The sequence below is a fragment of the Chelonoidis abingdonii genome, chromosome 17 (assembly GCF_003597395.2).
Source record: "Chelonoidis abingdonii isolate Lonesome George chromosome 17, CheloAbing_2.0, whole genome shotgun sequence".
In the NCBI taxonomy this organism is placed as follows: Eukaryota; Metazoa; Chordata; order Testudines; family Testudinidae; genus Chelonoidis; species Chelonoidis abingdonii.
The window spans coordinates 9464761-9479833 of record NC_133785.1 but is presented as its reverse complement, the minus strand read 5'-3'; the positions used below and the strand labels follow the sequence as shown (position 1 = coordinate 9479833).

At 51.4% G+C, this 15073-nt stretch overlaps 1 protein-coding gene across 1 annotated transcript; it reads left to right on the top strand.

The window, feature by feature from the left end:
- The first annotated feature begins 1079 nt into the window (after nt 1-1079).
- LOC116838780 (solute carrier family 22 member 6-A-like) lies at nt 1080-13929 on the top strand. Its single transcript, XM_032804255.1, has 10 exons — nt 1080-2245; nt 6878-6981; nt 7557-7711; nt 8277-8445; nt 8864-8987; nt 9719-9834; nt 10420-10634; nt 11266-11374; nt 12057-12260; nt 13261-13929. Exons 1-10 carry the CDS (start codon nt 1844-1846, stop codon nt 13343-13345), a joined length of 1683 nt encoding a protein of 560 aa, XP_032660146.1. The 5' UTR covers nt 1080-1843; the 3' UTR covers nt 13346-13929.
- Nucleotides 13930-15073: the final 1144 nt, after the last annotated feature.

Here is a 15073-nt window from a genome sequence, read left to right as displayed (position 1 = left end):
CTCAAAGAGCTCACAGTCTAAACAGACAGCTGGGGAAACTGAGGCACAGGGAGTTTTACATCTGGGATTTTTTCCTGGCTCATGGCCCAGTGCCTTACCCACAACACCATCCTTACAACACAGAACTAAGGCCATGCAAATATCCATCCCACCCCCAGGGACTAGCCTGTAGTGGGTATTTTGCCAGGCTAAGGAGCTCAGGCTTTGAATGCAGCAGTTCCACCCCCAGGTCTTGACATGCAGTCCCTAGCGTCTGCTACCTCCTCTGCTTCTTGTGTAACTACATTTGGCTTCGACATGCTATCACTGGCTCTGCTGAACAGATGCACTGGTTGTCATTCCTATCCAGCAGATGAACAACGGCCTTGTGGGAAAGAATTGGGACCCAGGAGATCCCTTGAGCAAATCACATTAGCATTCTGTGCCTCAGTTTCCCTGTTTGTAAAATGGGGAAGAATTATCTTTCTTTGGCTGTTTAGACTGAGCTCGTCAGGGCAGGGACTGTCTCTCCCGGTGTGTCAGTGCGGTGCCTGCCACACCAGGGTCTGTGCAGCACCTGGCAAAAGAAGGGGACCCTGATCTCAGTCAGGATCTGTACAGCACCCAGCACAAGCGGAGGACCCCAATCTCGGTAGGATCTGTGGAGTGCCCAGCCCAAGACGAGGGACCTGATCTTGGTCAGGATCCGTGGAGCATCCTTCATGACTGCAAGTGGGGAGGGACACTAATCAAAGTGCCTTAACCGCAGGGCCATCTTAGATCTAATTTTTCCTCCACTTTCCCAGATCAATGTGCTCATGCAGCCGTCTCTGATGGCTGAAGCCAGGCAAATGTGTCACAAGACATCTGCAGTGCTCCTCAGTGGGAAAGACCAGACCTGGGCACTTTGACTTCTAGAACCCACAGGCCTTTTACCCAGCCACCCAGAGCCCTGTACATTTCTGAACACAGTCCCTCCAGCAGAGAGCACTGGTGCATTTCCCTTCTCAGCCCCTCTCCACTTCCAGAAGGCTGGCTTTCCCTGACTGCTCAGTGGGGATGTCACAATTCTCAGCCCCAAGCCTGAGCCTGAACCTGTCCTCCAGCAAGACCCAGTGCACTTTCCTCTGCTGCATTTTTCTCCATTTGCCCCTTTTATTTTTTTTTAGATTTTTTTTCCCTTTTCATTTGAATGAATCCCTTAAAACAGGAGTAAAACTTTAACCAAATGAGCTGATTAAAGCTTATATAATCCTCTCAAGGACCCTTCAATCAGGATCTCTTTGCCGCAAGGGGGAAAACAGGAATCTAAGAAGGTTTCAGCACCCCTAACAAAGGTGCCTAGTGACATTTGCGAAGTAGGTGACTGATGGTGGATTTTAACAAGCTCTGTTTTGTTTGACTTAGAAGGAACACCCCCTCTGCTGGGCTACCTGGAAGATTCACAGACACAGGGACTCTAATCTCAAGCCACAGGTGAAAGTCCATGGCAGACGCACCTCGATCAAACTAAAAAGCTCGTTTGCCAGCTCTCCTGTGGATATTTCAGCACTGGGAGCAACTCCACAGCAGCATCTTAGGTAAACGCCAAATCTCTCCAGGGCTCCAAGGACTCTTCCATCAGCTTTCTAAAGCCCCAATCTGTTGCACATCAGATTCCACTTGAGGGGAGTGACCTCCGGAGCACTGGATCTAGGAGCGTGACATTCAATTACAGAAGGAGAGGCATTAGCTCAGAGGCAGCAGCAGCCCCACAATCACAGTTCTGGTTTGAGATCCATGCAGCTCTAGAAGTATTTTGAATCCTGGAGTATTTTTTGTAGCCTGAGGTTATTTCTGAGGGCAAGGTGCTTCCAGCGGGACCATGTCTTTCGCTGAATTCTTACACCAGGTGGGCGGTATGGGACGTTTCCAAATTATCCACACAATGTTGCTTACCATCCCCATTGTGCTGATGGCCAGCCACAACCTCCTGCAGAACTTCACCGCTGCCATTCCAGGGCACCACTGCCAAGTCCATATCAATGCCAACAACACCAGCTATCCTAATGCCACCCTGCACCTGGACTCCCAGGACCTGCTCCGGGTCGCCATCCCAATGGACAGGAACCGGCAGCCGGAGAAGTGCCGCCGCTTTGTCACCGCTCAGTGGCAGCTCCTAGACCCCAATGTCACCGAGCCCAATGGAACTCAGCTGGACACAGAGCCCTGCACGGAGGGGTGGACCTATGATAGGAGCATGTTCACCTCCACCATCATTACTGAGGTGAGACATACTCCGCTGCTAGGGACTAGGTGGAACGGGCAGGTTGGGGATACCGGGTGCCATTAATATTGAGGTGCTCTGGGATCAGGGAGAGGACGACCGCATAAATAACTAGGTAGACAAAAGGATGTGTATGGGACAGAGGGACACAGGGGTTTGTGTGGGGATACAAATACAGCAAAACACAAAATCTTCAATAAGTTGTTGGAATGTATTGGAGACAACTTGTTTCAAAAGGTGGGGAGGGGAAGGGCGGTGTCAGCTATTTTAGACTTGATTCTGCCTGGCCAAGGAATTTATTGAGAATCTGAAGATGGAAGGCAATTTGAGCCAAAGTGATCATGAAATGAGAGATTCCATGATTCTAAGGAAAGGAAGGAGTGAGAGCAGCAGAATGAGGACAATGGCCTTCAAAAAAGCCAGTTTTAACAAACTCAGAGGACTGGTAGGTGGGTACCCAGGGGAAGAAAATCTAAGGGACAAAGGAGTTCAGGAGGGCTGGCAGTTACTTAAAGAGACAATATGAAAGGCACAACAGCAAACCATTCTGATACACAGGAAAGACAGTAAGAAAGGTAAGAGGCCAATATGGCCCATCAGGAGATCTTTAATGACCTGAAAATCAAAAAAGTGGAAACATGGACTAATGGCTAAGGATAAGTACAAACGAATAGTGCAAGTCTGAAGGGACAAGATCAGAAAGGCTAAGGCACAAAACGAGTTACACCTACCAATGGATATAAAAGATGAATATATAAGTGAAGATTCTATAAGTACATCAGGAGCAGGAGAAAGGCAAAGGAAAATGTAGGTCCTTTACTTAGCAGGGCAGGAGAGCTACTAATGGATGACATTAAGAAGACTGAAGAGTTTAATGCCCATTTTGCTTCAGTCTTCACTGAAAAGGATAATTGTGACAAGATGTTTAACAGATTTAACATTAAGAGCCGGAGGGAAGGATCACAAGCCAGAATAGGGAAAGAACGGATTAAAGAATATTTAGACACGTTAGATATATTCAAGTTGGCAAGGCCAGATGAAATTCACCCTAGGGTACTTAATGAACTACCTGCAACAATCTTGAAACCATTCGTGTTTATCCCTGAGAACTGAAGGAGGATGGGTGAGGTCCCAGAGGGCTGGAGAAGGGTGAATGTACCTATCTCTAAAAAGGGAAACAAAGAGGGTCTGGGGAGTCATAGATCAGTCGGCCCACTACAATACTTGGAAAGATATTGGGACAAATTATTTAACAATCAGTTTGTAAGCACCCCTAGAGAATAACAGGGTTGTAAATAACACCCAATATGGATTAGTCAAGAACAAATCCTGCCAAACCAACCTAATTTCCTTCTTTGACAGAGTAACTGCTAGTGGATGTGGGGAAGCAGTAGATGTGATAGGTCTTGATTTTAGTAAGGCTTTTGCCACAGTCCCCCATGACATGCAAATTAGGGAAACGTGGTCTAGATGAAACTACTATAAGGGAAGCGCATATCTGGCTGAAAGACAATGCTCAGAATAGTAATTAGTGGTTTGCTGTCACACTGGGAGGATGTATCTAGTGGAGTCCCCTCAGGTCTGGTATTATTTGACATTTTCATTTAGTGCCTTGGATCATGCAGTGGAAAGTATGTTTATCAAATCTGCAGGTGACACCATGACGGGAGGGGTTGCAAGCACTTTGAAGGGCAGGATTAGAATTCAAAAGGACCGTGACAAGTTGGAGAAATGTCTATATCACAGGGTGACATCGGTTCTCTGGAAGGGAGCAGGGCCAGTGCCCCTGTGCTTGGTCAGCATATCACAATTGGGCTTTAGAGGGGGGACGCCTGGGTGCATCAGGCCTTGTCAGTTAGGAAAGGGGGTAGAGAGAGGAGACATGAGGAGTTGCTGCTGGCTCCCTGGGAATAGGGACACAGGCCAGAAGCAGGAAGTTCTGTGGGACGGGAGAGACAGAGTGAGACAGAGCTGGGGAGCTGCAAGCATCAGGGAGTTCCTAAGAGATCTCTGGGAGGGGAGGCAGTGGAAACCTGCTGGGGAAAAAGGGCCTCCCAAAGAGAAAGCTCTGGGAGGTGGTGCTCAGGGAACAGAGCATGGAAGACTCCTGCAGGAACTACTGAAAGGTAAAGGGGAAAAACCCCTGGAAGTAGGGTGACCATATTTCTTAAAGTAAAACCAGGATGGCCCAGAGCTTCCCCAAGCTGCTCCCCCCTCCCCCTGCGCATAAGGCTCGCCAGAGCTGCCCTCCTATGCCACCCAGGGCTGAGACTGACTCGCTGAGCTCCATGCCACCCGCAGCGAGATTGGGGCTGAACCCCCAAGCTCTGTGGCTCCCAGGGCTGGGGCTGACCCACCGAGCTTCACGCTGCCCAGGGGGTCAGCTCTGAAGAAGGCAGCACTGCCCACTAGCAGCAAATTTCTCTGCTTTCCTGCTAGTGGGCAGCACTGCCTTCAGTTGAACCCCTGGACAGCAGCCCCCACTCTCCGCTCTGCCTTGCAGCTGGGACAAATGCCCAGTTTGGGCAAAAAAGTAGGGACGGCCAGGACAGAGCTGAAAAATGGGACTGTCACGGCCAAACTAGGACATATGGTCACCCTACCTGGAAGCTGTAGCCCAGGGTGGGCTGGCTGAGGAACTGTTTGTGTTGTGTTTGCCCAACACCTGGAGAAGTAAAAGTGCCTGAGAAGAGACTCAGGGCACCTTGTTACAGTCTGAAATCAACACAATGAAATTCAGTAAAGGCAATGAAAAGTACTGCACTTAGGAAGGAAGAATCCAATGGACAGCTACAGAAAGAGAACTAACTGGCTAAGCAGTCATACTGCTGAGAATGAGCTGGGGGTTATGGCAGACAGGGCGGCTCCAGGCACCAGCGCAGCAAGCGCGTGCCTGGGGCGGCAAGCCGGGGCGGCGGCGGCGGGGGGGGGGGAGGGCGGCGTGCCGGTCACTGTGAGGGTGGCAGTCAGGCAGCCTTCAGTGGATTGCCTGTGGGAGGTCAGCCAGTCCCGCAGACCACAGAACAACTTGAGCCCAGAATGGGCACTTCCATGAATCCCAGTGATACTGATCAACATCACAGAAACTCTACAGTCCAAAATTACTCTGAAGGTAGTACAAAGGCCACTGCCTAGCCACACTGCACTGGGCTCTCTCAGGCTATCTGCTGGCAGCTGACATGCCCACGAATGCTTTGTTCTCATGACTGGGGTTCTTGGCAAAAACTGCTGAGAACATATCTGCAGAGATTTTGATTTGTTAGTCTATCCACCCATTTCCTTACGCACCCCTCAATCTATCCATCCATCCCCCTACATGCCCTCACAGTTCTTGTGGTAACTGCCTGTCTGACCCCTTCATGGCCTCCTCTAGGGCACCCCCACTAAGGTCTCAAGCCTCCAGTCCTCACCTCCGTTGGGATGGAGTCCCACAACTCTCTCCCCCCAGAGCAAACGTGCAATTCCTCTTGAAACTCACTGTGATTATCCCTGCAGGCCTGACTTGAGTTCAGCACCTGCAGCTCTGCTTACACAGGGCCCTGCCAGCCATCGGAAAGTAAAGTACCATTTATTCAGAACGAAAGCATTACAGAAAACTATACCTTGAAAACAAGCAACAGTTTATACATGTGCCTGTCTTATCCGGCAGTCACTCATCTTCCAAATGGGGTAGGAACACAGTACTTCAAACCCTTCCCGTGCCTTTTGGGCACAACATGATGTCAGTTCTTGGATCAGGTGAGAATGATCACTTCATACCATTCTCAGTCCTCTGGGTGGTCACCTTTGTCCACCACTTCAAACCAGATTATGCAATTTCCCCCAAGGGCTGAGGCTTCTCCAGACTTGTTTAACCCTGTTACTCACCCAGGAACCCGGAATACCACCCTAACCCATACAGATAACAGACAGCATTTATACAGGTGATATAGTGGTGAAAGACATTCCATGTGTCTGTAATATCTATCCCCAGACACACCCATCGTCTATCACCATACAAACCCCTCTCCGTTTCTTGCAGGCCTGTTACCTTGGTGTTTGTTACTGTAATTGCTTTTGCAAAATCAGCATCAACAATGCATCTTTTGGGAGGGGGGAATGGTCAGGGCAGGAATGGCAGCCAGGGACAAGAACCTCTGGGCTGCTCTAACACATGTGCTGCTTTCCATGGCCCTGAGGGGAAGAGAATAGCCAGAGCGCCATGCATTCTGGCCAGGTGCCCATCCTCCCCCTGCATCAGCCCTTATTCCAGCTCCACACCAGCCAGGAAGACAGTCAGCTCAGTGGGGATTTCTAGGGAGCCACACCCACCCACTTTAAGGCTCCTTTACGTTGCCAGAGAGGCGCAGAGGGGCCTGGGCATGAGTGAGAATCAACTCCAGTGATTCCAGTGGGAGGTGCAGCAGGGTAATGAGAACAGAACACCAGCAACTGTGTTGCACAGCCACAACATGTGTAATGACAGCAACCACTGTTGTACATGGACACCGGACACCAAGGACACTTTGCAAGCTCAGAGCCCAAAGGCTGGGACTTGTTGCAATGCTCCAATGCTTTAGGATCTGACCACCATCCACTGGGCCTCTGCAGAAATCACTGACTTACTCTCTGTCTCCCTTCTCCCACCTGCAGTGGGACCTGGTGTGTAACTTGCAGAAGTTCCAGCAGATGGCTCAGTCAATCTACATGGCCGGGGTGCTGGTGGGAGCGCTCGTGCTAGGCGGTCTCTCTGACAGGTAAGCACAGAACAGGGACTCAGGAGACCTCTGTTCTATTCCCTGCTCTGTTGTGTGACCTAAGGCAAGTCCCTCTCTTTCTGCCCCACCTTTCCTTCTGGTACTCTGTTTGGGGCAAGCTCTCTGGGATGGTCTCTCGCTACAGCTCTGGGCAGTGTCCAGCACAATGGGGCCCTGATCTCAGTCAGGGCGGAGCAGCGCTGGCACAATGGAGCTCTGTTCTCACTGGGTTTGTGCAACACCTGGTGCAATGGAGGCCCAGTTTCAGTTGGGACCTCCCGGTCCTAGTGAATTACCCAATGATCTGTGTTATAGAGGAAGTCAGACTGGACAATCTAATGCTCCCATCTAGCCTTAAAATCTGTCAACCATCACTCCACATTGTCCCCATCTGGTTCATGGTCAGTCGTCCATGGCAACCCAGCTGGACATGCCAGCTGGAAGCCCATGGTCCTATCAGCCCCGAGAATCACCTCCTCTCCAATCACATCACAGCCCATTTGACCCACAGCCGAGCCCTGACCACTGCCTCAGTGCCCATAACTTATTCCCTTCTCTGTCTCCCTTTGACATAGATTTGGACGCAAGGCAATGCTGATTTGGTCCTTTCTGCAGCTGGCTGTGATGGGAACCTGCACGGCCTTCGCCCCCAGTTACATCTCCTACTGTATCTTCCGCTTCCTGGGTGGGATGGCTCTGTCTGGCTTTGGGCTCAGCACCGCCTGCCTGAGTAAGCCTGCGTGTTTAGCAGCTAGGTTTTAAGCTTCTCACCTCAACCCTTAACAGATACTGTGACTGAAGTACTAAAAGGTGCAGTACCACCTGCTGGCACTGGGGATCTCCTGGTGGCTTCGTACACCTGCATGATCCTGACCTGCAGATAGCAGAGAGAGGGGAAGTGCAGAACATGCAAGCAGGCTCCCATGGGGCTATTTCAGCTCAGAGTATTGGGCTGTTTGCACATTCTCATTGCTACCTCTGCAGCTGCCCTGGGCTATGGGCGGAAGCCGCTCCAGCCTCACAGGGTGTAATACCACCTGCTACCACTGGGGGAGCTGCAGCTCTGGAGGCTGCAATATCCCTGGCTACGAATGGGGGATCTGAAGGCAGCCGGGGCAAGAGCTGCTGTCTCCAATATGGCTATTTCAGCTCAAAGTACAGAGCTGTACATTCCCTCTGCTGCAGCCCTGCAGGGTGCAGTAACACATGGTGCCAGTGGGTCCGAGGAGAGTCAGGGCTAGCAGTATCCTGGTCATTGCCCATAGGCAGGTTAAACAAGGTTCCTTTCTTTGCAGTTGTGGAGTGGATCCCCACTGAGTTCCGCACCATCACCATTGCCACCACAGGATTCGTCTACACCCTGGGCCAGATCCTACTGGCGGGCTTGGCATATGGCATCCCAGACTGGCGCTGGCTCCAGCTGACTGTGTCTTTGCCTTTCTTCTTCTTCCTCATCTATTCCTGGTACGTGTCTCTGGAAATCTCTCCTTTTAAGCACAAGTGCTGTCCTCTTTCCTTGTGGTTGTTAGCAGACAGGGTGGGGGTGGTGTCTACTGGTTAGAGCTGGGAGTCAGGACTCCTGGATTCTATTCTCAGCTCTCGGAGAAGTGGAGTTACAGCAGGGAACTACGAGTCAGGCATTTGAGTTTCAAGAGGGTGGCGCACAGGACTCCTGGATTCTGCTCCCGGCTCTGCTGCTGACTCCTTTGGCAAGTTCCTGCTCCTGTCTGTGCCTCAGTTTCCCCCTCTGTAACACAGGGATAATTATCTTGTGCTGCATTACACTTCAGCTGATCCTGCTTTGAGGACCCCATCGAAGTTGTGGGTCACATCACTGACCTTGGCTCTGCAGGAAAAACATTTGACTATCCTTTTTCAACAGGTGGTTCGCAGAATCTGCTCGCTGGCTGGTTCTGGCAGGTAAAGATGACAGAGCAGTGAAGGTGCTCCAAAGAGTTGCCAGAATGAATGGGAAACGGGAAGAAGGGGAGAAGATTACCACAGAGGTAAAGAGACCCAATGGAGTCTTTAATGAAGGGCTTGATCCTCAGGTGGTCTAAACAGACACAACTCCACTGGAGTCATTCATTTAAACCAGCTGAGGGTCAGGCTATTTAACTTTTTAATCTATCAGAGAACACAGAACCAGGGCCTGTCCCACCAGATTTCTAGCACAGGGCAAAGGAGATTGAATAACGCCTGATTTCAGCAGAGAGCTGGCACAGGCCTGGCTTCCTCCCTTGCTCCAAAGTGACATTAACTTAGTCACCTGTGGATATTTGTCCATGTTATAAAACCAGCACATCATTGCACACAACTGCCAGTCTGGGCTCAAAGGAGGCCCAGGGCTGGGATAGCAGCTGTGGCTGTGGGCCAGGATTGAGGGCCACTGGCTGAGTGAGGGCGGGGAGTAGGGTTCGAATAGTGGAGGGAGAGGGAGGGAGAAAGCTGTGTAACTGAGCTCTGATCTTAGTTGTGGCCTCTTGGTGCTACCATAATATACTGATTAATAGTACCAATCATACCGGACCTGTATGGTCAATACACGTGGACTCTATATTCCATCACAAGTAGGTCTTGTTGAACTGAAACCTGAGGTCCATGGAAGTTTGCCTCAGCAAGGAATGACTAGCTACCATTTGCCGGAGCAAGGAGCCATTGGCAGGTTCTGTGTTGTCATAGCTGAATCCATGGGGCTGTCATGTGCTTCCCAACTGACCCTTTTGTTTCCTACTAGATCCTAAAATCCAAAATGCAGAAGGAACTGTCAACGGTGAAGTCCTCCTACACTATCTCGGATCTGGTACGCACGCCCGCTATACGCCGGATATTCTGCTGCCTCTCAATTGTGTGGTAAGAGCACTTCTTCCCTTCGGCCCTGATCCTAAATCTGGGTCCGAATTAGGTTTGGCAAACCCAGTATCGATAACCTTAGTCCATTTCCGAGCATAGATAATCCACAGATTTTGGACATCTGTCTGCCTAAGAGTTATTCATTCATGCTTCAATCCATCCCTAGACATACGCAGATCTGTCTACCTTATGTGTCTGTCTAGGTCTTATCTTCCAGTCTGTCAGGTTCTTATCAGGTCTGTGGGTTTTCTCTCTAAGCTGGTGCATTTTAGGGCCCTTTGTGTGTCCATTCAGTCCGGGGCATCCCTGCTTTGAATACGCCCCCCGCTCTGTTACATCACTGCACACACCAACCAGAGCACCCACAAGCGTTACACTAAAAGTTCCCCTGGCCAGCTCCACCCTGGAGGGGATATTGAATTTGTGGCTGTTCACAGGGTTGGCACAAGGGTTTAGATAGCACTCAAGTCCCATCTAGATTGGTCTTAAGTTGTGACTAGGCCTCGAACTAAATCTCACAAGGCTGCACACTCAACAGGCTGCTCACTCATCCCTTTGCTTCTCTCTCTCTATGGTGAACGGCAGGTTCTCTACCAGTTTCTCCTATTATGGGCTGGCCATGGACCTGCAGAACTTTGGTGTCAGTATCTATCTGATCCAGTTGATTTTTGGAGCTGTTGACTTCCCGGCCAAAGTGGTGGTCACCATCTCCATGTCCTACATTGGGCGCAGGATCTCGCTCTCAGCCTTCCTCCTCCTGGCTGGGCTTGTCATCATTGCCAACATCTTTGTGCCCAGAGGTGGGTTTGGTCCAGTCCACATACAGCAATGCTTAGCACATAATCGCCAAGAAATGTCAATGAGTCTAAAACAACTCAAACAAAGAGTAATTGACTCCCTCAGTATGCATCTCTCTCTCTCTCTATCTGTCCATCCACATACATAACCGCCTATCTATCCATCCTTCTGTCCACATACACAACCACCTATCTATCCATCTACATACGTAACCGCCTATTTATCCATTCATCCATATACATAACCACCTATCCATGCATCCACATACATAACCATCCATCCATCCATCCATCAGCTTATCCACATACATAACCACCTATCTATCTCCATACACGGCCATCTGTCTGAACAGACGTGAGGTAGGCGTGAGTGAGGTCAGAGGGGAAGAGGATAAAACAATCACAATGAGAAATGGAGAAGATTCTTACCCATTGAAGCGAGGGGAAGGACCAGGTCTTGGAGAAGTGAGGAAGGAAGAAAGAGCAGGGTTGGGGATATGCCAGGTGAAACAGGGCAGAGGAGAGAGGCTGTCAAGATTACAGAGCTGGGATGCAGAATGGAAAATAGGCATGAGAGAGCTCAGAGTTTGGAACAGAGTTCTAGCCCTGGATTGTCCTTGTCCCCTCTTTGCAGAGCTGCAGATAGTCCGCACGTCACTGGCTGTCATTGGGAAGGGATGTCTTTCAGCTGCGTTCAACTGTGTGTTTCTATTCACAACCGAGCTCTACCCTACACCGATCAGGTAAGATGCTATATTTCCAACTGACCCCTGATGAACCCTGCACCCAATTCCTTGCAGCACAGCGCCCCTTCGCGCAGCACTGGAGTCAGCATACCCCTACTGAGCCCCCACCCTGCTCCCTGCAGCATAGCACCCCCTAGTGCCATGCTTGGGCATTGTGGTCAGCACTGGCTGTGAGAAGAGAGCATCTCCTACTGAGCCCCCACCCTGCTCCCTGAAGCACAGCGCCCCCTAGTGCCATGCTGGGGCATTGGGGTCAGCACTGGCTGTGAAGAGTGAGCAGCACATCCTGCTGAGTCACTATTTAGCATTCCCAGCAGGTCTGCCCTCCCAGGCCAGGTCTACACGACGCGCGAAAATCGATTTTAGATACGCAATTTCAGCTACGAGAATAGCGTAGCTGAAATCGATTATCTAAAATTGATCTACTCACCCGTCTTCACCGCGCGGGATCGATGTGTGCGGCTCGCCATGTCGATTCCGGAACTCTGTTGGTTTTGGTGGAGTTCTGGAATCGATGTAAGCGCGCTCAGGGATCGATATATCGCGTCTAGATGAGACGCGATATATCGATCCCCGAGCAATCGATTGTAACTCGCCGATATGGCGCGTCGTATAGACGTGGCCCCAGTACTGAGCTAATCCTTCCCTGTTCTGGATGATTATTTCCCTGCAACGCCAGGCAGACCGGACTGGGCTTTGGAAGCACCATGGCCCGGGTAGGAGGTATTGTGGCTCCCTTGGCCAAGATGTTGGATGACTACTTCATCTTCTTGCCGCCAGTCGTCTACGGTGCTGCCCCAATCATCTCTGGCATTGTGGCCACCCTCCTCCCAGAGACTCTCAACCAACTACTGCCAGACACTGTGGAGGAAGTGGAGAGCAGGTTGGTCTGGTGGGGGGGGGTGAGGTTCTTCCTGTCTGACCCTGACACCTGCGGCCAAGACAGGGCTTGGACTCCAAAGGCCAAAACACTCAGCCGGTGCTTGGGATCACCCCTACCCCCACCCAGCCAGCAAGGCAAACTGCAGAGTTGTTATTATTTGTATGACTGTAGCACCCAGGTGTCCAGTCATGGCCCTGTACCCTGTTGTGCTAGATGCTGTACAAAGGGCTTCCTGATCATCCTCTATCCCCTGACTGATTCCAGTGAGTGGAAAGAGACTGGGCATGTATGTTGAAAGATAGATAGCTCTCCAGGCCCCCACTGTACCAGGCGCTGCACAGATCCCAGCCAAGATTGGGGCCCCTGTTGTGCCCATAAACGCACAGTGAGACAGAGTCATCCTGAAGAGTCTAAATCGGAGGTCCCCAAAATGTGGAACAGAGGAATGTTCAGGGGGTATGGTGGGACCTGGGCCAGCTCCCAGGGGGAGCAGGGAGGGAGCGCCACCCAGCCCTACTCCGCTCCCAGCCTCAGCCCCTCTGTTCCTAGCCCCGGACCCACCCCCAGCTGCCGCCCCCTTACCCCGTCCATGTCTCCCACACCCCCGGAACTGCAGCCGTGCTCCCAGTCCCAGCTCAGGGTGTGTGTGCACATACAGGTGTAAGAAGGGACATGACAATGAAAAGTTTGGGGATCGCTGATCTAAATGGACAATGAGTGGCAGGAACAGAGGCAAGATGGTATTTGCCCAGTGTCACAGCAAGTCAACAGCTGAGTTGGGATTAGAACTGAGAGACTCCTGAGTCCCTAGCCAGAGCATCAACCACTAGACTATGGGGCTCTTTGGGGGTATACTGCCCTTGGATTGTTCCTCTAGTGAAGTTCAGCCCTGGTGAATAATGTTTGAGCCTCATTTTAATATTCAAACTGGCTGGAAAGTAAGTTATGCCTGTTTTGCCTCTCTGCTTCATTGGTATTTCCCTCCCTCATTTCATCAAAGGTCTCAAATGAAGAGGGGTAAAGACACCAAAGAGAAGATTTCCCTTCAGAACCAGAAGAAAGTTCTGCTCAAAGAGACTTGCTGATGGCACTTGGACCCAGATGCCAATAGGGGTTGCGGGGTAGCAGGAGCTCAGTTTCAAATATTCCTCCATCCAATTACACATACTCTCACAGTTAACACCTTGTCCCTTGAGACCCACACGCAGGTGGGCTTTTGCACACAAGGATTCAGGGGGGAAAGGGGTTAAATTTGCACCGCAGCTTGGGGGAAAGGTTGCAAGAGAGAAACCTATTGGGAAAGGAATGCGTGGACTGATTCAAAGCTTTCAGAAACAAGCAGGAACCCTCCAACCCCAGGGCTAACCAAAGCTCTGAGTATGCCAAGGAGTACAATGATGCCCCTTATTTCCTAGGTGGCATCAGCTTTCTGTAATGCAACCTTTTCCCCTGCGCTTTGAAAGGAGTCAGGGACAAACTCTGCTGCTCACAAAGGCTACTCTGCACCTGCCTGTCACAAGAGGTGGATAAAGATTACAGACCCCACTGGAAATACAGCCGGAATGACTCTATCCCAAAGCTTATGTTTCAGCCTATGCACTGAAGAAAACAAGTCTTTGTATACTGGGGAGCAAACATGGCCCTACAATAAGCACACAGTCATTTCACAGCACGGTGTCTTGTGATTACTTAACCTCTGAGCCCAGGGCTGGTCCAGTGAGATGCAACAGATTGGGGGAAAATACATGCAACAGTGCATGTGAGCCTTTCTACAACAGCTGGCTGAGCTGCTCTTCTAGCTCAAACAGTAGTAATAATAATGATATGTAGCACTTAGATAGTGCTTTTCAGGGCCGCCCGGGGGGAGGAGGCAAGTGGGGCAATTTTCCCCAGGCTCAGGGCCCTGCAGGGGCCCCCAAGAGAATGCCCCGGCCCCGCCTCCGCCTTCCCCCATCCCCCAGTGCCTCAGCAAGCCGTACAAGAGCGGTCCTGGACAAAGCTAAAGCGGCATGGCTCTAGCAGGGCCTGAGTTCCGCCCTGCTCAGCGCCGCATGGTAAGGGGGCGGGGCTGTGAGCTTCAGAGCCCCACTGGAGTCATGTCACTGCAGCGCTGTCCAGGGCCTCTCCTGGATGTGGTGCGCTGAGGCTCCAGGAGAGGGGGAGATGGGGGTAAGCAGTATGGCAAGGTGCCAGGGCCGGAGTAGCGGGGGCTGGATAAGGGGCAGGGAATCCTGGGGACAGTCAGGGCAGAGAGAGGGGCAGAGGTTCTGAGGGGGGGGCGGTCAGGGGCGGGGAATGGGGGTTGGATCATGGGCATTCCGGGGGTCTGTCAGGACTTGGCAGGGGGTGAGGGCAGTCAGGGGACAGGGAATGGGGTGGTGGGGTCCCGGGATGGTGGTTGGGGTGTGGGTCTTGGGGGGGCAGTGAGGGGACAAGAAGCAGGCTGGGTCGGGGATTCTGAGGGTGGCAGTTGGGGGTCAGGAAGTGGGTGGGAGTTGGATAGGGGGCAGGGCCAGGCTATTTGGGGAGGCACAGCCTTCCTTACCCTAAAGCTCATTCAGCAGTCTGAGGCTTGCAGACAGCTATTTAACACGAAGAACCAAGTTGTTATCTTTTCCATGGGGGAGGGATCACACGAGAAGAGCAATATCCTACACCACCTACCTCCTTCCCAACCCTACTAAGGGAGACCCCCCCGTCCCCTGCATTCCTCGAGGCTCCAGAGGGGTTAATTCAGTGGTTCTCAAACTTTTGTACTGGTGACCCCTTTTACATAGCAAATCTCTTAGTGTGCCCCCCCCTTATAAATTAAA